The sequence below is a fragment of the Panthera onca genome, chromosome E3 (genome assembly GCF_046562875.1).
Source record: "Panthera onca isolate mPanOnc1 chromosome E3, mPanOnc1 haplotype 2, whole genome shotgun sequence".
NCBI lineage: Eukaryota > Metazoa > Chordata > Mammalia > Carnivora > Felidae > Panthera > Panthera onca.
The window spans coordinates 17808042-17822125 of record NC_138354.1 but is presented as its reverse complement, the minus strand read 5'-3'; the positions used below and the strand labels follow the sequence as shown (position 1 = coordinate 17822125).

Here is a 14084-nt window from a genome sequence, read left to right as displayed (position 1 = left end):
CTTTATGCTAAGATGGGTGGTATAAGAGTAAGAATGCTTATTTGGGGTGGCAGGTCTCTGATATAGGGCTTCAAAGTGCCTTCTAATCACTAGCCATATGCAAATAATGACCCCTTCATTACATCCTAGGATTTGTAAGAAATATCTGTGTATTAGTCCACTCTAATGACCTTTCCAACTGAGCCCCTTCTCCTTGCCCCCACCACAGCCCCATCAGCTTCCTATCAGTGACAGACTGGAGAATAGAGTGAGTAGATTAAGAAGTCAGGTTACCCTAACATAGGGACATTAATAACCTCCATTGTATTTAACTTTCTTGTCCTGGCCCCAGGCTTCACAGAAGGCCAGCATCCACCATGGTTAGTGGACACTATAGGCATCAATATACAGGACTCCCATCCCTACAGTTTTAGACCTTTGACATAGTAACCAAAAAATGCACATGCATTGTTTTGTGCAATGTGTTAAATTGTTAATGCAAACATTTAAAATACACAATTTTTAGGATAATGCTTTAGCATTTCTTCATTCACTATATTTGGAACCTCAAAAAATGGAAGTATCCTGGGCATATTGATCTCTTGAGAGATGCTGGAGCTAGCTGAGCCAAAGTGACATTGGGGCAATACCCCTGCTGGGGTACTACTTCTCCCTCCCAGCCAGCAATGCTGACAAAGGCTGGAAGCCATGTTTACAAATTCCAATGTGTAGACATTTTATTCCCAATTCAGTTTCAAAATCTGGACTGAGATTCCTGAGACAAAGAGCTGATACTGATAGTATTTTACTAGGAATTAGGACAATAGTGATGCACAGAGCAACTCATGATGTGTGTATCAAAGCCCACCTTCTGGAAATGGAGCTGGATTCCTAATATCAATTGGAGAGTTCAATTGCCATTCTATGAAAATTAGGGATCCACCAAAGATAGATGAGGATTGTGGATTGTTTAGTACTGTACTTTAGAAAGATCATTGGTGGCTAGTGAAGAAAGAGAGACTGGAGCCTGAGGCTATTGTTCATGTATTTCTAGGTAAAAATCAAAATCAAGCCCACCCAGGGGCAATGGTGAAGATCCTGTTCTGGGGTTTCCAGTTGCAGCCTTGACAAAACAAATAGCCCTTCCCTGGCAAGAACTTTCAGTGAACACAATGCATCCTCCCAAAGGGAGAAAGCAACCTGATCCTGGCCTCCCTCACATGGAGCATTTCTCTCCCTGCTGGCCTAACTTAGGTTAGAGTAAGAGGTCCAGGAAACCTCTCACAGGAGAACAGGTCCAAGGGAGAATAGGAGGTAGTTTCTTATTGGGCAACTTGATGGTCTGAGGTCCCATTTTCTGAGATAGTCTGTCCATTTGCTTCCTCTATCATTTCCTTATACTGACGTTTGAAGAAGCCAACCTGTGGAGAGGAAGGAAAAGGGAATTAGGAAATCCAGTGGAAGAGGGGAAATGAGACAACTGGGGAGGGAGAGGGATCACCATTGGAAGAGCCCCTACTATGTTCCAGCACTGCACTAGAAACGTTAGACATGCTATGTCATTTAGCCTTTACCAAAATTCTGTGAGTGGGGTGGAATCACCTTCAGAATGAGAAATCAAGACCCAGCATGGGCCAGGCGCTGCCTACAGTCACGGAAGGAATCAGCGCTGGTATCCACACCAAATCCAGGTCTTTGCTTTTATGTTACAATTTGCTATGAAGGGAAACATGTAGTGAAGAAGAGGAGAGTGGAAAAGACAGGGAGAGCAATTAACAGCGTCCTGAGAATCAGATAGGAAGGTACATTCATAGGGACTAATGAGGACTGGTGATGTCATACGTGGGAAGGGATCTCTCACACTCAGCGACCTAGCAAGAATGTGCACGTAGGCCAGGGGAGGTCTGCAAACCCTGGTACTGGTTGTGTGTTGCAATTTACCATAAACTCTGATCTGCTGTGTGGTCAGGCAGCTGTCTTCTGCAACAAGCCAGCACCAGCCACAAAACATGAAGACCCTCCATCCCTCCATGGGCATCCAAGAGGAGACCCTCCATGGGATCAGGGCATCCAAGGAACTGTGGGGCGGGGGGGGGGGGTCTGTGAAGTGGAAGGTTTTGAAACACAGTTGTGCCTGAGTTAAATCACAGAGTGCTGCACCGTTTGGCAGGCAGACAGCTCAGGCACAGACAGGGTGAAGGCAGGTATATGATAGAAACCAGGGACACAGGCAGTGTCACTGCACATCTGTGAGGGCTTGCTGAGGAGGGGTGGCATGCATTTCCCACTCCAAATAAGAGCAAACAGGGCCAAACCATTTTCTTGTGACACCATCAGATTGAAACACTTCAGTGACTGAACCCATCAAATTGAACCACTCAGTGAGCCACCAAGTGGAGAATGGAGCCACTACACCAAGCCCGGTGACACTGTGCCCTGCAGACATATCTCCATTACAGCAATTGTACCAGAGAATCAGAGAGGCAGGCCCCACTCCCAGAGGACCAGCACAAATCCCTTCACACACTAAGTCTATGGATCATTGACGGCTGCAAAGTTTCAGCTCTAAGGGAAAAAGTGCCTAGTGCCCCATGGGGGTCTTTCTTTTTTCTTTCTTTCTTTCTTTCTTTCTTTCTTTCTTTCTTTCTTCTCTCTTTTGTCTGTTCTTTTTGTTCTTTTATTTTTGTCTTTATTTTTGTTAGATACAGAAAGAGCAATTTTTATTATTTTATTTTAAAAATTTTTATCATTTTTAAATTATATGTATATATTTTTCTTTTCTTTTTCTTTTCTTTCCTTCTACCTTTTTCTACCAAGCTTCTTGTAAAAAGCAGACCAAAACACACCTAGGATCTAGCTTCCTTTATGTATTTTATTTTATTTATTTAATTTCTTTTTCTTTCTCCAATTTTTTAAAAATTTATTTGGTTGTATTTTGATTTTTCTTTCTTTCTTTCTCTCCAAAATCACAAGATGGAGGAATTCACCCCAAAAGAAAGAATAGGAATAAATGACAGTCAGAGATATTTAGTCAATACAGATATAAGTAAGATGTCTGAACTATAATTTAAAACAATTAAGGGTGTTAGCTGTGCCTGAAAAAAGCATAGGAGACACTAAAGAATCCCTTACTGCAGAGATAAAAGAACAAAAATCTACTTGGGCCAAAGTTTAAAATGGTATAAACTGAGATGCAATCCCAAATTGAAGCTATGAAAACAAAGATGGGTGAAGTAGAGGAGGAAATCAGTGATATAGAAGATAAAATTATGGAAAATAATGAAAATGAAAAGATGAAGGAAAGAAAGGTCATGGATGACAATGACAGACTTAGGGAACTAGGTCGCTTATTAAAATGTAATAACATCTATGTCTTGGGAGTCCCAGAAGATGAAGAGAAAGAAAACAGGGCAGAAGGTTTATCAGAACAAATTATAGCTGAAAACTTCTTAATCTAGGGAAAAACACAGACATCAAAATCCAAGAAGCACAGAGAACTCCCATTAAATTCAACAAAAGCGGGTCATCACCAAGGCATGTCATAGTCAAATTTACAAAATACACAGATAAGGAAAGAATCCTGAAAGCAGAAAGGAGGGAAAAGTCCTTAATCTACAAGGAAAGCAGATTAGGTTTGCAGCACATCTTTCCACAGAAACATGGCAGGCCAGAAAAGAGTGGCAGGAAATGTGCCAGGAAATATTCAACATGCTGAATGCAAAAAATATGCAGCCAAGAGGTCCTTTTCCAGCAAGGCTGTCATTCAGTATAGGAGGAGAAATAAGGACTTTCCAAACAAACAAAAACTGAAGGAGCTCATGACCATTAAACTAGCCTGGCAGAAAATTTTAAGGGAGACTCTGAGTGAAGAGGAAAAACAGAAAGACCAAACAACAGACTACAATGGACCAGAGACCATCACCAGAAACATCACTGTACAGTCAACAAAATGGCACAAATTCATATCTTTCAATAATTACTCTGAATGTAAATAGACTAAGTGCTCCAATCAAAACACACAAAGTGTCAGAATAGAATTTGTTTTTAGAAAGGTATATCTATATCCTGCCTACAAAAGACTCATTTTAGACCTAAAGGCACTGGCAGATTGAAGATAAAAGGATGGAAAACTATCTATCATGCTAATGGATGTTAAAAAAAAAAACCACGCTGGGTTACCTATATTTCTATCAGACACATCAGACTTTAAAACAAAGAGTGTAACAAGAGATAAAGAAGGGCATTAGATCATAATTAAGGCATCTATCCATCAGGAAGATCTAACAATAGTAAATACTTAGGCCCCAAATTGGAAGCACCCAAATACATAATTCAATTAATAACAAACATAAAGAGATTCATTGATAATAATACAATAAGAGTAGAGGACTTTAACACCCCCAAGGAAAATGACTTTGAATGACACACTGGACCGGATGAACTTAATAGATATATTTAGGATATTTCATCCTAAAGCAGCAGAATACACATTCTTCTCAAGTGCACATGGAACATTCTCCAGAATAGATCACATACTGGGTCACAAATCAGCCCTCAACAAGTACAAAAAAAATTGAGATAATATTATGTATATTTTCAGATCACAATGCTATGAAACTTGAAATCAAGCACACAAAAAATTTTGAAAACCCTCAAATACATGAAGGTTAAAGAATATCCTAACTAAAAAATTAATGAGTTAACCAGGAAATTAAAGAAGAAATTTAAAAATACATGGAAGCCAGTGAAAATGAAAACACAATGCAGAAAAGGCAGTCTTAAGAGGAAAATATATTGCAGTTCAGGCCTGTCTCAAGAAGCAAGAAAGGTCCCAAATACACAACCTAACCTTACACATAAAAGAGGCAGAAAAGCAACAGTAGAAGCCAGTAGAAGAACTGAAATAATAAAGATTAGAGCAGAAGTAAATGATATAGAAACAAACACACAAAAACAGTAGAACAGATCAATGAAACTAAGAGCTGGTTCTCTGGAAGAATTAATAAAATTGATAACCCCCTAAAAAGAGTTATTAAGAAAAAAAGAGAAAGGATTCAAATGGATAAAATCACAAATGAAAAGGAGAGATCACAACCAACACCACAGAAATACAACAATTATAAAAGAATACTGTTAAAAATTATATGCCAGCAAACTGGACCATCTGGAAGAAATGGGAAAATTCCTAGGAACTCACAAACTACAAAAACTTAAAGAGAAAGATATATAAAATTTAAAGAGATCCATAACCAGCAAAGAAATTGAATCAGTTATCAAAAATCTCCTCAAAAACAAGAGTCCTGGGGCAATGGTTTCCCAGGGGATTTCTACCAGACATTTAAAGAAGAGTCAAACAGAACAGATGAACATAAGGGAAAGGAAGCAAAAATAATATAAAAACAGGGAGGGGGACAAAACATAAGAGACTCTTAAATATGGAGAACAAACAGAGGGTTACTGGAGGGGTTGTGGGAGGGAGGATGGGCTAAGTGGGTAAGGGGCATTAAGGAATCTACTCCTGAAATCATTGACTATATGAACTATAGTGAAACTATATGAAAGATATTGAAGAGGACACAAACAAAAGGAAAAGCCTGTATGTTCATGAATTAGAAGAAAAAAAACATTGTGAAAATGTCTGTAGTACCCAAAGCAATCTACACATTTAATGCAATCCTTATCAAAATACCACCAAGACACCTGTTGTGATGAGCACTGGGTGTTGTATATAAATAATGAATCATTGGATTCCACTCCTGAAACTAATATTGACTGTATGTTAACTAACTAAAATTTAAATTAAAAATGAATAAAAAAAGTAAGTAAATAAATAAATAAATACCACCAGCATTTTTTGCAGAGCTAGAACAATCTTAAAATTTGTATGCAACCACCAAAGACCCTGAATAGCCAAAGCAATCCTGATAAAGCAAAACAAAACTGGAGGCATCATGATTCCAGATTTCATGCTATACTGCAAGTCTTTAGTCATCAAGACAGTGTGGGTACAAAAACAGACACATAGGTCAATGGAACAAAATATAAAACCAAGAAATGGACCCACAACTATATGGTTTACTCATCTTCGACAAAGCAAGAAAGAATATTCAATGGAAAAAAGACGGTGTCTTCAACAACGGGTGTTTGGAAAACTGGGGAGTGACATGCAAAACAACGAAATTGCACCTCTATCCTATGCCATACACAGTAAAAAATTCAAAATGGATGAAAGACCTAAATGTGAAACAGGAGACCATCAAAATCCTAGAAGAGAACAAAGGCAGCAACCTCTTTCACTTTGGCTGTAGCAACTTATTAGTACACACGTTGCTAAAGGCAAGGGAAACAAAAGCAAACCTGAATTACTGGGACTTAGTCAAGATAAAAAGTTTCTGCACAGTGAAGGAAATAAGAACTAAACTAAAAGGCACCCTGTGGATTGGGAGAAGATATCTGCAAACAACATATCTGATAAAGAATTTATAAAACTCAGTAGCCAAAAAACACACAACCCTGTTAAGAAATGTGCAGAAGACATGAATAAATACCTCCAAAGAACACATCCAGATTGCTAACATGAATATGTTCAATAACACTCATCATCAAGGAAATACAAATCAAAACCACAATGAGATACCACCTCACATCTGTCAGAATGGCTAATATTAGTGACACAAGAAACAACAGGTGTTGGTAAGGATTGGGAGAAAGGGGACCTCTTACACTGTTGAAGGGAATGCAAAGTGGACAACAATATGGAGGTTCCTTAAAAAACTAAAAATAGAACTACCCTAGATCCACAAATGCCCTATTAAATATTCACCCAAAGATAAAAAAAGACAGATTTGAAAGGGTACATGCACTGCATGTTTATAGCAGCATTATCAACAAAAGACAAACTATGGAGAGAGACCAAATTTCCATTGAACTGATGAATGGATAATGATGCAGTGTGTGTGTATGTGTACGTGTGTGTGTGTATACATATATATATATATATATATATATATATATATATATATGATGGAATATTACTCAGCCATCAAAAAGAATGAAATCTTGGGGCGCCTGGGTGGCGCAGTCGGTTAAGCGTCCGACTTCAGCCAGGTCACGATCTCGCGGTCCGTGAGTTCGAGCCCCGCGTCGGGCTCTGGGCTGGTGGCTCGGAGCCTGGAGCCTGTTTCCGATTCTGTGTCTCCCTCTCTCTCTGCCCCTCCCCCGTTCATGCTCTGTCTCTCTCTGTCCCAAAAATAAATAAAAAACGTTGAAAAAAAACAATTAAAAAAAAAAAAAAAAGAATGAAATCTTACTATTTGCAATGATGTGGATGAGCTAGAATGTATTATGCTAAGTGAAATAAGTCGATCAGAGAAAGACAAATACCATATGAAATCACTCATATGGGGATTTTAAGAAAGAAAACTGATTAACATATGGCAAGAGGGGAAAGAAGAGAGAGGGAAACAAACCACAAGAGACTCTAAGTGATATAGAACAAACTGCAGGTTGATGGAGGGAGGTAGGTGGGAGTGGGCTAGATGGGTGATGGGTATTAAGGAGGACACATGTTGTTATGAACCGTGGGTGTTGTATGTAAGTTATGAATTACCGAATTCTACTCCTAAAACCAATATTGCACTGGATGTGAATTAGATTTAAAAAATTAATAAAAAATTTGATAATAACAAAAAATAAAGAATGTGTACCTATATCCAAGGTGAGCTCTTCCCCACAATGCAGAAAGAATGGGATCAAAAACTGATGGTGTCAAAAGCAGGATGAAAACACTCACCTTGTAGAGGATGGCTGTGATGAGAGCCAGCAGCAGCAGTCCTCCCAAAGAGCTGCCCATAATAATGGGGATGGAGTTGTAGACCTCATACTTCTCTAGTACCATCTCCATCTGGAGTGGAGGTGACCTCATCAGAAAGTATCAGAACTCTTGCTGTCCCAGACTCTTCCCAGGTTCCCCAACCTTTAACTCTCTCCCCTCCTTCCTTTACTCCAAGGGGTGACATACAGAAAAACTCATGGGCGTAGGGACAACCCTCCTGCTGAGAGACCTTCATCCTTCCTCCCTCCAGGCTTGTGAGTCTCCCATAAGGCACCACAGATTTTGCATTAGGAGCCCTCTTACCAGCCTGGCCACTGCCTACCACACAGTCACTACCTGAGCACTCAAGAATGCCTCTTGTCCTGGAAGCTGGGAATACATGGACCTGTTGAATGTGATTTCAGCCACACTTACAATCAATACCTTCTTCTGCAATGTCTACAAAACAGAGGGGGCACAGATGAGGAACTAGCACTGGGAAAGGCACAGAGTTCAAGAAATGTCCTGGCTGGAGGATGGACACAGACGTCATCTGGTGGCACCTGAATCCTGGGGGGAAGGGGGGACTCTCCTGTTGGGCCTACACACCTGGCTGACCCAGTCAAAGCTGAGGTTGCCCTTCAGGATGAATTCAACTTCCTCCTGGATGCCAAAGGAGGGCAGGTCACAGCGGAACCTCAGGCAATCAGCAATGGAGCAGTTCTAGGGACAGGAGAGGAATGAAGTTGAGGAGGGTCTTAGTTTAGGCAAGAACGACAGCAGAAAATAAACTCTGTCAGGCTTGGGGTCGAGAACAGATGAACAATTATAGGACATATGTATACATCTGCAACCCAGCAAGTGCATTTCCCTATATACCCCAATATGCAGCTGGTCCTGCAATGGGAATCCAGGGTCTTTCTCACCAGTACAAGACTCCCTGGAATCTGGGTCAGGAATTCAGGATGCTGGGGAGGTTCCCTCTCTGACACACAGGGGAGACTCTAGTGAGAGAGAGAAAATAGCCACAAAATGATCAACATTTCACTGGTAAGACGGTGTGGGGCACTGTGGGTCAGACTCCAGAGCATTAGGAAAGGCAAGCAGGCACCTGTGAAGGGGCCACAACAGCCACATCCCACACAGCCACACCATTCAGCAGGATAGGAACCCAGAAATGAATGCTGATGGCCAGATCTCGCTGACTCAGGTTATTCACCTGCAGAAAATTGAGACAGAACGTTATTGTGGTCCTAGAGCATCCCAAATCCTACTCCTTTCCTGGTTCTAGCCCTCAGGTACACTGTCTGTCTCTTTTCCACAAGCTCCAAACATTAGCAGCACCATGGGAGGGAAGATATGGATGCTCCCTGGCTTCTCACACGATAACGATGCTCAGCTTCTTTCTTGCTCTTCTCACCAGAAGTTGAAAAGTTGAAGTACTTGGTAGATTCTTCCTGCCTGGAGAGAGAGGGCTTGTTGGTGAGAAACAGCTACGGAGCCATCCTCACTTTTGCCCCAGTCGTCTTCCAAAGGCTCTGTGGGCCCAGAAGAATGCCCAGAGATATAATTACAGTCCCCGCATGCCTCTGCAGACTCAGCTTCAGCCCTTGTCCCATGACTTTTGCCCCAGTCACCCAGAACTGCTAGGTTGCCCTCTGATACCCTGGCTCTTTCAAGTTCCCATAACTTTGTTCAAGTTCTTTCTTTTGCTTGGAATGTAATTACCACTCCCCTTCTGGAAAATGTCACTTAAAGGCCCAACTTAAACATTACTTATTATAACATTTAAACACTTTCCCACGAGAAGAAGGCATTCACATGGCTTTCTCCTCTAGTAGGTACGTGGTTGGCCTTAGGTAATGCTTGCAGAGGCCACTGCCAGAACAAAAAAGCCTAAGGGGACTCAAGGGAATCTTGGTTGGATCACTCAGGAAAAAATGCAGTGCAAGCCCCTCCAGATGGAAAGAATAAAATAAATGTGGCTATCCTGGGGCAGCTAAGTAAATGTGAAAAAGGATGGTGCATGAACACAAGACCCTGGAGCAGACGTAAATGTCCCAGGCTGCAGGTGGGTTTCCATCCATCTATCCATGCATCCATGGCCTTCTTCAGTAAACATTTACCCTGTGACTGGCTGTGTGCTTGACTCTGGAGATACAACAGTTAACAAGCCATAATCCCTGTCTTTCCAGAGTTATCATCTAAGGTCTCAGTGGAATCAAGCAAACAAGCAACGGGACATGCACATTTCACCAGCAGCTAGTGTACAGAAGCCAGGCCAGCCATACGGAAACTCCACGCCCCCCACCCCAGTTTTCCCACAGATGTGACTGTCAGTTTGATGATTAAGAACACAGGTTTTGGAGCCAAGCCATCTGGGTTCACATTTCAGTCTACCACTTCCTACCCAACTAATTTAAGGCAAGCTACTAAACCTCTCTGGAGCCCTGTAGTTTCTTCCTCTTTAGAATGAGGATGCTAATAATAGCGCCTGTAATAGAGTTGTGAGGCAGTTTGCAGCAATGACATAAATGTTAGGATTTATTTTTTTCCCTCAGTGTGTTTGCCCTCCTCTATGCTCCTGATCCCAAATGTTTCTCTCTGTGCTTCAGTTTTTTCACCTTAAAACTTCAGTTCTAACTCTCTTTTCAAATTTCAGTAAATCACTCAGTTTTCCCAATCCTTGGAGAGGCACAGTAGTATATGGGCATGAGCACAAGCTCTGGAGTCAGACCATCTGAGTGATTCGTGGTGCTATCACTTCCCAGCTGACTGACAGGGGCAAGTTATTTAACCTCTTGATTTCTTTGTTGCTAAAAAAGGGTGGTTAACAATAACTATGTCATAGAGTTATTCGAAGGATTAAAGGAATGTAGATATGTGTCAAGTACATTTAAAATGCCTGTCATATCATAAGTATATATAACTGGAAGCTCTTAAATTACAAGTTTCACTGTTCTCCCATGGTTAGAAGGGGAAATTAGGACACAGAGTTTGGAAGGGCAATGACACACTGTTTGATCAGCACCCCCAACCCAGTTCCCCTAAAATTTCATGTGTCAGCAGCAGCAGCAACAACAGTAGCAAACTCTGTCCCATGGCAATATTATAAGCTTCTGACCAACTCACTAAGCCTCTGGAGTTTGGTGAGGTATTCAGGGCTCTTTGCCCTGCTTCCAGCCTGACCTGCCCCTGCTCCTCCACCCACCTTCAAAACTGAGAGCAACAACCCTGCACTTGCCTCTCCTGTGGCCTGCTGCAGCCTTGGCCTCTTAGAGACTTTCCCAGCAGTTTCTCACACCTCTGCTCTCCTTCTGGTTTGGTGAAAACCTGACCTTTTATTTCCTCTGTGTGGTGACAAACCATATTCCCCACTTCAGAGTGCTAAAAAAGCCTCAATCTTAACCTAGTTAGTTTCACCTCTGCACATTCATATCTAGCGCCAAAACCAGAATTGGCTTCATGTTAAAGGAAGCCTCCATCTTAGAGAAAGAGAGAGGAGTGCACAATGGTGGCAAATGTGCATCCAAATAGTAGGCCAATTCATCAGAGAAGAAGCAAGAACTGTATGGTAGATGGTATTATAGATAAATGTACGGCTGGTCACAAGTATTTCCATGTGAGGAATCAGAGGGGATAGTTTAGATACCCACCCTTTCAAGAGCAGGCTGGGCAGCCATGGGAGGTACTAGGCTTAGAGGAAGGTCAGAGGTCAAGGGAGGGCAGGTATTAAATACCTGCTGATCACCATGTAGACAGCATATTTCACAGGGAGCTCCAGCTGGAAGGTGGTCTTGCTGGATGTAGGCTTATTATTCTCACTGGAGAGAGAGGGGGGGAGCCCAGTTGGGAAGGAATCCAAGAGAGAAACCTCTGACTGGAGCATAAGATGGAAGAGTGAGGGATACACCTGGACTCACCTGCTTACATTGGCCCTCAGAAACAACTTGTCTCCTAGGGTGGCCTTGTAGGAGACATCAAATGTGATTAGGAAGGTGCCCTGAGAGGAAAAGAATGAAAGAATGGGGATAAGGAAAGTCATGGGGGAGTGAGGGAAGAAAATGGGTAAGGACAAAGGAGCAGAGTGATGAGGATTTGGGGGGAAGCATTCACCTTAGTGCCCTCGTGGAAGATGGGATGGTTGATGCTACAGCTGCTGCTCCTCAGGCTCTCATTCCCTGTGGGCGCTGCCTCACATTCCAGTCGCAGTGGGCGCTGGTGTGGTTGCTTCCAGAGGAGGAAAAGAAATTCAAATATGTTACCCATGTGCATATGTGGGCTAGATATATAACAGTGGGGCATTGCAGAACAGTAGGGAAAAGGACAGACTTTTCAAAAAATGGTCTTAGGAAAATCGGCCTATTCAAAACAAAATAAAACAAACAAAAGAGCAAAACACATTGGATCCCTACCTCACTCCATACATTAAAATATTCCAGCTAGATAAAAATTCTTAATGTGAAAAGGCACAATTATAAAGCTTTTAAAAGATAATACAGGGGATTATCTTCATAACCTTGGAGTAGGGAAGCATTTCAGACAAGATCCACACATTAAAAAAAAAAAAAAAAAAAAACGACAAAGGAAAATATTTGATAAAATTCAACCACAATCAAATTAAGACATTTGGCTCATCAAGAGACACTATACAGAGACTGAAAAGACTGGGAACAGGACTGTAAAATATACTTAATACATATAACTGGAAAAGTATTAGTAACAAGAATATTAAAGAGCTCTTAACAACTAGAAAAGTATGGACAACTCAGTAGAAGAATAAGGAAAAGACTTGGACAAGCACTTCCTAAAAGAAGAAATCAAAATGACCAGGAAATGATTACAATTTGCTCAACTTCATTAAATAAATGTAAATTAAAACTTCAAGGAGGTATCAACAGATAGACAAAAATTTTAAAGTCTGACAATGCCAAGTGTTGGAGTGGATGGAAAGCCACAGGTGATGGAAGTGCAAATAGGTGGAAATGGTTTGACTTTACTTATTATAATTGAAAATATGCATACTCAATGATTCAGAAATTCCATAACTGACATACATCTTCCAAATATTATGCATATGTGTACCAAGATACATGCTCAAGAATAGTCATGGCCAATATCAGAGAACAACTCAAACGACCATCAATTGTGAAATGGGTAAATAAGTTGTGGTACAGTCATACAAAGGGATTCCAAATAGCAATAAAAGTGTTTTACAGCCACAAGGAACAACATGGATGAATTTCACAAACATATGTTGAAGAAATGAATAAATATACAAGAGAACATATAACATGTTTCCATTCATATAAATTTCAAATATTGGCAAAAACTCACTGGTTTTATCTAAGAAACGGCAATCACTATTCTTACTGTGATCATCAGTTCCTAATATACTTTAGTGATTACCTTTGGGGAGAGAGTGAGGTTATAAGGAAAGGCACAGGGAGGACATCTGGGGGTGCCAGCAGTGTATTATTTCTTGACCTCATGCTAATTACATAGACATTTCATTAATATTATTCATCATACATAAGCTTTATGCACTTCTCACTCTATCTCCCTTCCTCCCTCCCTCCATCCCTCTCTGACTCTGGAACTCTGTATGTGTGTGTCTGTGTATGTCTGTGTGTGTGTGTGTGTGTGTGTGTGTGTGTGTGTGTGTGTGTGTTTATATTTCACCAGAGAAGAATTAAAAGAAAACTACTATAACCCAGAGCAGGGAAGAGATCCCAGCAACTGGAGCCCAAGGGAGCTATTTACCTGGGTTCCTAACACTCGTCGATAGGACAGCCCTGCTGGATAGTAGAAGTTGATCACAGTTCCATAGGAATCCTCACCTTCATTCCACAGAGTCACTGTCACATTAAGCTCCAAGGAGCTCCCTACCACCAGGGTCTGCAGGCTGGAGGAGGAAGGACAAAACTGAAAAAGAGGCTCCATTGGAAATGAGTTGGAATTGGATAGGGGGTAGGGGTGGGACTGTGGGAACTCATGAACTATTGGCTGAGAACATTCCGATCAAAATTTCTTTGTTAGAAGGAGAGCCAAAGGGAAACAAAAGTACATCTCATCCTATGAGGATGGGAGACCCAAAAGCTTAAGTGTCTAGAAATGAAAGCAGATAGAGCTCACCCTGAGGAGATGAGACTGACACTCAGGTCTCCTTCACAGAGGTGATCTTGTCCACAGTTCTTCTCAAAGGGGAGCTGCAGCAAAACAGAATATCTCTTCCCATCCATGTCTCAACCTTTCTTCATTCCCCTCATTAGGAGCACTCCTCTTAATAATG

The 14084-nt window shown here is 41.2% G+C and overlaps 2 protein-coding genes across 6 annotated transcripts in view; one reads left to right on the top strand and one right to left on the bottom strand.

Moving 5' to 3' along the window:
• Positions 1–14084, top strand: part of LOC132677228 (integrin alpha-D-like) — a 165255-nt gene that overhangs the window by 20842 nt on the left and 130329 nt on the right. The window lies entirely within an intron of this gene.
• Positions 691–14084, bottom strand: part of LOC132676607 (integrin alpha-D-like) — a 70979-nt gene continuing 57585 nt past the window's right edge. For 4 of the 5 annotated variants that reach the window (XM_078440030.2, XM_078440032.2, XM_078440028.2 and 1 more), the window contains 12 exons: positions 13928–14001; positions 13556–13697; positions 11909–12022; positions 11716–11795; positions 11533–11616; positions 9175–9253; positions 8904–9011; positions 8719–8796; positions 8402–8515; positions 8150–8251; positions 7772–7882; positions 691–1400 (listed from right to left, as the gene is read on the bottom strand). In XM_078440030.2, coding sequence (XP_078296156.1) covers positions 1302–1400; positions 7772–7882; positions 8150–8251; positions 8402–8515; positions 8719–8796; positions 8904–9011; positions 9175–9253; positions 11533–11616; positions 11716–11795; positions 11909–12022; positions 13556–13697; positions 13928–14001 — 1185 coding nt within the window. In that variant the 3' untranslated portion in view covers positions 691–1301. Of the gene's footprint in view, positions 1401–7771; positions 7883–8149; positions 8252–8401; positions 8516–8718; positions 8797–8903; positions 9012–9174; positions 9254–11532; positions 11617–11715; positions 11796–11908; positions 12023–13555; positions 13698–13927; positions 14002–14084 lie in introns of those variants that run through there. The other variant, XM_078440033.2, reaches the window with a different exon arrangement.